Genomic DNA, 9440 nt, shown 5'->3' with positions numbered 1-9440 from the left:
CGTCTCTGTGCTGAAAGGATTTTCAGGATGGATGACGTAATCTTTAATCCATCGATTGGCCTCGAGGTGTTTGGCTGCTGTCCAAGTCTTTTATACTGTTTTCTCCATGTATAGGCCCTTACTTATGTTCCAAACAAGGCAAGGAGAGGATTCAATTCATCTCTGACATACAGAAGTAGTACAATGCCCATTTTCATAGTTGTATCTTTCTTTCTTCAAATGCTTGCCCAGCATTTCTAAATGCTGAGAGCCCCTGTGTGCTAACTTTGGCCTGGCCTGTACATGTGAGTGGATTTATAAAATAATTTTTGTACAGAGCACAGTGACATTAACCTTCTATTCTGATAACAGATACTAATTCTCCAAACCTATGTCTCTCTGGGAACATAATTCCATGAGTCAATACATTGTCAGAGGTGGCTGGGGTGGTGACCCGGCCGGGACGCCCAGGAGGACCGGAGGAGGGAGGGCTTGCGCCTTCCCCAGACCATCTGGGGGTGACCGCCCTCACGGGTACAGAGCTTTGAAGCTCCACCCTGTAGGGGCCCGTGGTCGCCGCGAGGGGGCACCCCCATGCCTTTGGAGCCCTGGACCTCAGCACTTCCGCCACACCAGGAAGTGCTGGGGGGGAAGAGGAGCAGGGACACCGGGAGTGCTTCCGGGGATGCAGTCGGCACTCATGCCACATGGGGTTGTGTCCGTGGAAGATTGCCGGAACCCACCTGGAGCACATCCGGGTGATAATAAAAGGGGCCGCCACCCTTCATTCAGGGCAAGAGTCGAGAGTAGAGTGGACTGAGCTGGAAGAAAGGAAGCAAGGAGGAAGCCTGAAGAAAGTAAGGCATTGTGTGGCCAGGACTTTGGGGTTTTGTGGTGCACTTATGGACTTGTACATATTTTAAATAACCGTGTGGTGGGAAAAATGAACGAACGTGTCTGCCTGTCTGTGTCTGGGCCAGCCTCCACAACATACTTTTCGGTTTCTTTTTCACAAAAGATGTAGTTTAAGCCGTCAACCTTCTCAATCCAGTTGCCAGCTTTCTGAGCTGACAAATGAATTTCCAGTAGCTGGTTGTTAAGTAGTTTTTGCTGGTGGTCATTGGTCTAACCAAATCAAAAAAAGGAAAAGAAGTATTACATCTGTAGGTGCTTCTTCAAATATTCTTAGTGAAAGAGAAGGATTCAATTCATAAAGATTTCTGGAGTACTCTATGTAATCACAGAATTAGGTAGGATAGACATTGTGAAAGTAATTTTCTATTGTACAAAGCGGGCATCCCTGAAAAAATATAAACATTGTGAGATCCGCCCGGACACCACCAGACTGAGACCACATCTTTAAAAACAGCACACATTTTATTAACACCGTCCTGCACAGCACACAGTGCTCCCAGCACCAATCACCCCTAATATGGGCCTTTCCCTCACTGTCCGTGGGCTACCTTTTCCTCTCTCCACGGGAGCTTCGTTCTGCTCCCACTCCCGACTCTAGTTGCCAGACTGTCGGAAGGCGGCCCCTTTTATGTTCACCCAGACGTGCTCCAGATGCTCGATGATGTTCTTCCGGCAGCACTTTGTGGTGTGGCGGAAGTGCTGCTCTTGCATCTGGAAGCACTCCGGGCGTCCCTGGAAGGATCTTCCTCCATCTTCCCAGGTGTGGCGGAAGTGAATGTTTTCCAGGCTCTCTGAGGCTCGGGGTGCACTCTGGTGGTGGCCACGGGTCCCAATGGGCTTGAGCCTCCTTGCTTCTCTCCCGTGGTCCTCTCCAGATCCAGGGAGGTTGCCCCCTCGTAGTCCGGAGGACTTATACGCCACCTCCCGCTCCTTCCAGGCGTCTCAGCTGAGTCTGTACCCCCAACCTCCTGTGACAATATTTTTTACCTTGATTGGTCTTCATGATAGCCATTTATAAAAAGGGGATCTTGCTCTAAACTGGAAGCCATGTGTGTGTTGAATGTAACTGTAAGAGGTGGTGTACTGTATATCTGTAGATACCGAGGCAAAAAACGCAGAAGTTGTTTAATGAGACTGAAAGAAAGTTGTGTATAGCAAATTAGCTAGGAAAAAATATCAGTTTTAACCAACAAACCAACTTCTCAGAAAATCAGCAGCTGTAACACTCCAGATGTTACCAGAGACACAGGGTGACCAAGCAATAAGAGTTTAGAAGGCCTAAATGTATTCCTGCTAAAAGAGGATAGTGTTGCATCTCTGTGCCATGACTGGGCAGAATTGGTCCTTAATGGATTGCAGTAGCTATGGGCGTTTGTTCCAGCCAGATTCTTCATTTGTTGTTATTCTTATTGGTAATTTAATCCCGTGTTTAATAACACGGTTTGTTCTAAATTTGCCTGCCGTCTCAGAAAAGAATACAATGTTTTCACTGAAATTCAAAAATAAACCTATTGTTATCTTGAATTTTAATTTTTTTTAACTTTTTTACTTGTTTGACTCTTTTTAACTCATTTTTTACTCTTTTATTTTGTTTGCTTGTTAAATTTTTTAAATTCTTTATTTAATTTATTAATAAGAAGCAATAAAGTTTTAGTCATCAATAACAAAAAGAAACTGCAGCCAAACAATTTAAATGGTGCCATTTTCATTTGTATGTGTTTTTATCATTATTTACCTGTTTCAATGAAATCTCTCTATTATAAAGAAAATCTTGGGAAGAAGACTAGGGAGACGAGACGTGATCTTCGGGGAAGCCAATTTGTAGATGCACAAAGATAGAAGTCTGTGTAATTGAGCCAGTAGTCCTGTTTATGACGCCTAAAATCAGCCCTGAAATTCCCTCAATCTCAATTATGCTATCGGTGTACTCTCTGTTGTCCAAGTGCTGCCTTCAGAATATCCTAGCAGTGTAAAATGTTTATTTTAATAACTATTCAGTATTTCATATGTACATTTAACTTGTGTTACTTTTAAACAGGACTCAATATACCTTTATTTTCTTGGGTTCTGCCCTCCAAAGAAAAGCATGTAACCAGTAGATTTAGATAACAGTTTTATTTTTTTTGGTCCCCCTTAAACTTGTAATATTATGAAACAGCAGTTTTTATTGTAAAGATATGTTGAACACAAATTCACTTCAGCAGTCTGCATAAGTAGCTGCATTATATAACAGTAGAACAAACTAGATTATCGTGAAATAAAATAAGCAGCGAGGGTTACAATTGTATATTAAATAAACATCAGAAAACAACTCTTAATTACAACAATGCACTTTATATATTAACGTGTCCTCATACAAAATAATGTACGCAATAAGAAATAAAAAAATATGCTACATTTTTTCAACAAATCGTTTAAGTTCTAGAACACTTCTGTTTTTGAATTGAACCTAAAATATTATTACAATATTATTATTACAAATAGGAACAGAAGCAAAAGTGAAAGGTGCCGGTTTCTTCCTTTTCATTATTTTAATAGGAAGTAAATACTGCAGCCAATGACAAATACTGGGATGGATTGGGACATTTTATTATCCACCGCGGAGGCGTAGTTGGAGATAAATGGTCGTATTGGCTCGAATGTTGTAGTCATCCATTTTTCTGCCATTCTCCAGCTGCTTTCCTTCATATATCAGTATCATCTGGTCAGTAGGAACCTTTTCACCCCGATAGACTTTTTGCTTAAACTGTGTGACAGTTTCACCAGGTTGTATCTCGTAGGTTCTTGTTTGACCTTTGTCATTCTTCAGAAACACCTGCATGGGCTTTGGTTCGGTGATGATCACTGTCACAATAGTCCCAGGTTTCAACCCATATTGATCAAGTCTCCAGTCCTCTTTTTCCAAAGTATTTGTCGATCCATTCTGAACTGCTAGATTCATACGTTGTGCTGGATATCCAGATCGGCTCTCTATTTGCTGCTTTAGCTCTTTCACAGTAATGGAGGGATTCACATCCAAGTGGTATGTATTCCCATTGAGGAATTTTACTGTCAGCTCCATTGGAATTTCCAGACTTTCAAAACCGGAATCTGCTAAAAAGAAACAAATTTCAGGTCACTAGATTTTAGTACTCAACATGATGATTATTCTGGTTTTCCAGGCATATGAATTCATGCATCCATACATTATTTTTACAACCTGCTTATCTAGTTCATTTTCACAGGACACCGGTGCCTATCCTGGCTGCGATAAGGAACAGGAACCAACCCTGGATGGAGTTGGCAATCCGTCACATCACTCAAGGAGAACATGCAAACTATAAAACATTTAATTTTTGGATCAGGAAATTAAATCCAGGATTCTGGAACTGTGAGTTAAAATGATAACCCATGTTATTATATATTATTATTACTTTTATTATGTAGTAGTAGTAGCTGTATGGTAGCCATGCATATATCTGCCAGAATGTTCAACTGCCACTGAAAAGTAGCCTGAGCTGCCCGAGTTTTTTTGCCCCAGCATTGCTTCCCAGAGTGACTGAAATTTCGCCTATATGGTATTGTTGGCGCTGACTCTGCCTTTATACTCCTATTCTATAAACAATTTCATTTTTGAGGCAATTCTTTATAAGGCCGTCTTAGTCCAAATGTTTTTGGGTTCTTTTCTTTTATTCTTTCCTGCCTTTCACCCCTTCTAGGATAGGCACTAGCAGACTATATCCCTGAACTAGTTTTTTCCCCCCAAAAGTGAAATTCATGCATTATTTTGTGTAGTCATGTTACAATTTATATATTATACACATATGAAAAGGCGAACACATCGCACCCGCTGTTTGACTGACAACCGTCTCCCCACCATTTTGGAATACAGGGCATGTGCTGCCATCTATCGCCAACAAAAAGAATTTTTTGTGAATTTTCTATGTAATACAGTAAACTTAATAAGTCATAGCGTAATGAAAATTGCATTATTATATCTGGACCACCCTATATATTATATACACACACTGAGGGAGTGGCCCTATGGCGGCCCAATCTAACACCCCCCAAACTCGCTCGCTATCATTCTACATCAGTGTTGACAAACTCCGGGCCTGGAGGGCCGCAGTGGACGCAGGTTTTCATTCTAACCCTTTTCCTAATCAGCTTTCACTGCTTTTCCCTTCAGTTTAATAGCCCTGTTTTAAAGGATTCATTCTACTGAATTGATTCTCTTCTTCATTGAGTGCCAGCCAAACAGAAATGAGATGTGAAACGAACCGATAGATGACCAGCTAAACTGGGATTTCAAACCCCAACTAATTTCACTCAAACCAGTCTGTTAATGAGAAGCCGAGTCTTGCTGTTAATTAAAGCTGTTATTTAATTCCATGGTTGTAGATGCTGTCATTCTGCCACAGCAGACATCTCCAGAACTGTTTGTTTTTCGGTTTTTTTCTACACAATTAAAATGTTTTGGTGACCTGACAGATCAACCTTACTGAGACCATCACCTCTCTTTATTTTCAGAGATTGTGTAATGGGTACAGGTGAACTGGTCATGTGGCGGCTTGTTTTGTGTCTCATTTTTGTTTGGCTGCTAATTAAGGAAAAAGAGACAACTAATCAGCCTGAGTCAAGTTAATTAAAACTAAGGCAGAGCAAATTAATTAGCAGCAAAAACTGGTCACTAATGAAGAAGAGGTTTAGAAATAAAACCTGCAGCAGCCACTGCGGCCCACCAGGACCGGAGTTCGACACCCGTGGTCTACGGGTATATTCAACTCAATCAAAAGTCTGGCCCTGAGATTTATTTATAGTTATGGCAAATGCTGAATTATTGAAAATTCTCGTCTATGTAATATGAACAGTATTCTGCTTGCTGAAATATCGCCAGTATCTAATTCAATACGCGGAAGAAATACGAGTTCTTCTGTCGTGATTTTGTCGGCAATAGATATGTTTATGCAGTTTTAAAATTTGTAAGCGTGTCCCATTACATTTTTGTCGGCTACTAACACACATATATTTGCCATATAATATGTATATATATATTGTGTGTGTGTGTGTGTGTGTGTATGTGAGAGGGAAAGAAAGACAGAAAAAGTATGTGCATGCTGAATATGTACGTATATTTGAGAAGAGACGGGGTATATCTGGAAATATTTATCCCATCTCGCACAATTCTGTGTTGCCTCTTTTGAGTCGTTTATAACAGAAACACTAGATAAAACCAAGTAGCGGTTTCACCATAGATGGATGACATTAATGACAATTAATTATGAGGTTAAGGAAAAGTATATATATCCATCCATTATCCAACCCGCTGAATCCGAACACAGGGTCACGGGGGTCTGCTGGAGCCAATCCCAGCCAACACAGGGCACAAGGCAGGAACCAATCCTGGGCAGTGTGCCAACCCACCGCAGGACACACACAAACACACCCACACACCAAGCACACACTAGGGCCAATTTAGAGTCGCCAATCCACCTAACCGGCATGTCTTTGGACTGTGGGAGGAAACCGGAGTACCCGGAGGAAACCCACGCAGACACGGGGAGAACATGCAAACTCCACGCAGGGAGGACCCGGGAAGCGAACCTGGGTCTCCTAACTGCGAGGCAGCAGCGCTACCACTGCGCCACCGTGCTGCCCTTATATATATATATATATATATATATATATACACACATACACTAAGAAGACGTAAGTGGCATAAGAAAACCTAGGCAAAAACATTGGCAAGCCTTGTTAGATTGAAATGTCTGTTCTCGTTGACAATTTCTAATTCATGTATATAAAAATTACTGATACTGGGATAGCAAATAAATTTAAATCTCTACCTGTGGTTTGCCTCAGTTCCTCTCCGTGAAGATAACGGCTGCTCTCTTCTACCTGTGACGCTTTTCGAGTTCAGGTCCAATTTATAACTCGAGAGGAGGTGCAGGGCGCGTTTCTGTAATACCCCTCGACGTGTCTCCTGCACCTGATTGGCTATTTGATTCAGCAGCTTTATGTGGTTGGATAACGCTGCGCAGCTGCTAATCTTGAACTCATTTATTTTTCAGTTTCGATTTCTCGGTTTAGTGCAGATCAGTCAGTTTCGAATCAGATAAACATCAGAAAAGATAGACCTTGAACGAGAATTACTGTTTTTTTTTTTTGCTTTATTTTGTCCGATATGTATGAAAATCCCAGAAAGCTCAAAAACAACACAGACGAAATATTCAACCGGTGAATATTTTTATAGCGATACTTTTAAAAGTTACAAAAACAGGAGAGCGTCGTGGCATACTGGTTAGCACAATTAGCTGCAGTGACATGGGTTCGATTACTAGAGTTTCCAGGTCCTCTGTGTAGTCCGATTTGGACCTTCATTACAAAAAAAGTCAATTTGGTATAGGTAATTCAATCGCTCCAACGAGTTACCGGCGTCCTTTTCAGTGTAGAGGGATATATGAACTTATCAAATTAGCTGACACCGAATGGACAGTATAATTAAAACCGTTTTATCTTTTAACTAATCTCATGAAGGGTGAATTGGCGCAGAAGCTGGCATGACTGGCATCAATGTTAAAACTCCTTTCGATTCAAGTATCGGACGTCTTTTTTCGTAATGTATAGTGTTTCAAATATATTGTTAGCAAAGATCCTGTGTTGGCGTACTCTATAAAAGATGCTCAATAAAAACTGTGTTTGATTGATTGAAAAATGTTATAATCTGTGAAATTACTAAATACAGGAAATATTAGCAATAAAGCAGAGTAAGAGAGGAAAGTAAATACTGTACTTTGCTCTGTTTGCTTTGGAAACCCCTGTCCCCATCCCTCACGTTTACAGGCTAGAATCATTTGACATTTAGAAATTATTTTGTCGTTTTAGTCAGTGTTACGTGAATAAAACATGTTATTTTATTCTTCAGGAGAGAACCATAGTTTTTGAAAAAAAGATTTTATTATATTCTGAATAAAACGCTCATTCTTGCATTTTCACTTCTCTAGGCAGTAAAAAAATCCAGAATCAGGCACTTGAAGGTGAGCGGGCAACAATAATCTACATTGAAGGGGAAATCCCAGACATGCCCGAATCACCGGACTACAAGATGGTGCAATGACACTGTAACTCTGGAAGTTTAATGCAGCAACCTTAAAAGTGCGAGTCATTTCACTAGAAATGAAACCAAACAAATTTCAGCAAATAGCTGAATTCACGTGCATAATGCAGTAGAAACATAAAATACAAAAATATTAGACTATATTATGAAAATGAATGGAAAGACAGTATTTTTTCCTTTAACCTAATTTAGCAAGAAATTAACTTTGCATCATATATTACTTCAATTTTTAGTGTATTTTTCTCAACTTGTCTTCTTCCTTTAAAGTGAGCACCATTCGGATCTGCAGGATCTACTAAATTGTCTGAGCCAGCCACTTAAAGGTAAAGTTGTCCATATTGGCGTAGAGTGTTGGTCCACCTAAACCGTCCACTCTTAAAAAAATAACAATAAAACGTCTTTAGAAATGACCAGGCCCACTTCTTGGAACGTTTATTACAAATTCACGCACAACCGATCTCCGGTCCGGCCCATAGATGAGCTAATAGTAGTGTAACTCGGGGTTCTAAAAAGTTATATCAGGCATCAAATACAATACTATAATGCAATAATTACATTATTACAAACTGGAATGGCATTTGGAAATAGGCTACATAATAAAAAAGAATACCTGCAGCAGGACGGCTAGCGCTCCTCTTCGAAGTTCCTTTACGGCTAGTACTCGCTGTAAGGTACTTTATAAACCGCTTGTCTGTGCTGCGTGTGCGCCTATTTATGATTTGAGAATCTTCACTTGTGCTGGTCATCATTGTTTCTAATTGGCTGTTCGAGCCAGTGACGTCACGAGCCGAACCTCTTCGATGAGTTTTTCGGTTTCCTTCTCTCCTCCCCCAGCGGACTATTCATGCCATATTTTTAAATGAACAGTTTCGATTCAAATATGCGAGTTTTCTTTTCGATTTACTGTGCCTGTTGTGATAACGGCAAATTGCCCTAAAGGAAAAAACCCGGACTGTTCATAATAAGGCAGGATTCCTTAAAATATTTTGTTAAGCATGAAAAATGCGTCGGAGTTTGGGTCATTAAATGCAACGGCTTTTTATAACACTAAAGTAGCTCACCTATATTAACATTCATGCTAGTAAATTCACCATAGAGCTATGTTTGTAAGATGACATTTAGCCTTATTTTACATATTCAATTATTAAGGTGTTAATGACTGTGTAGAAAATGTTATGAAAGAGTGTTGCCGGACAGCCTAAGTTGGAATTCAGCCCAATCACCGTTTGTATGATTGAAGTTCTTTCCCTTCTGTGAATGGGTTTCCTTCAGTGTTTGTATGATCGTGTTTGTTAGGTTAATTGGAAACGCCAAACTGATCTGGTTTTCCCATAGTAAGAAACATCATCTATTGGTTTAAAGTTTTGAATTTAGACATCCATCCATCCATTTTCTAACCCGCTGAATCCGAATACAGGGTCACGGGGGTCTGCTGGAGCCAATCCCAGCC

At 40.4% G+C, this 9440-nt stretch overlaps 1 protein-coding gene across 2 annotated transcripts; it reads right to left on the bottom strand.

Annotated features, from left to right (window-relative positions):
• Positions 1-2994: 2994 nt before the first annotated feature.
• On the bottom strand, positions 2995-8708 carry LOC120514293 (polyubiquitin-like). Of its 2 annotated transcripts, none has more exons than XM_039734624.1 (2): positions 8601-8708; positions 2995-3984 (listed from the first exon to the last, which is right to left on the bottom strand). In XM_039734624.1, the coding sequence occupies exon 2, from the start codon at positions 3953-3955 to the stop codon at positions 3485-3487; it is 471 nt and encodes a 156-aa protein (XP_039590558.1). In that variant the 5' UTR covers positions 3956-3984; positions 8601-8708; the 3' UTR covers positions 2995-3484. The 2 variants fall into 2 exon arrangements, with proteins under 2 accessions (XP_039590558.1, XP_039590548.1); XM_039734614.1 differs by having other exon boundaries at positions 3000-3987.
• Between the last annotated feature and the right edge of the window lie 732 nt (positions 8709-9440).

This window comes from Polypterus senegalus, chromosome 1 (genome assembly GCF_016835505.1).
Source record: "Polypterus senegalus isolate Bchr_013 chromosome 1, ASM1683550v1, whole genome shotgun sequence".
In the NCBI taxonomy this organism is placed as follows: domain Eukaryota; kingdom Metazoa; phylum Chordata; class Cladistia; order Polypteriformes; family Polypteridae; genus Polypterus; species Polypterus senegalus.
The sequence above is the reverse complement of the archived record's forward strand: the minus strand, read 5'-3'. Positions and strand labels throughout refer to the sequence as shown.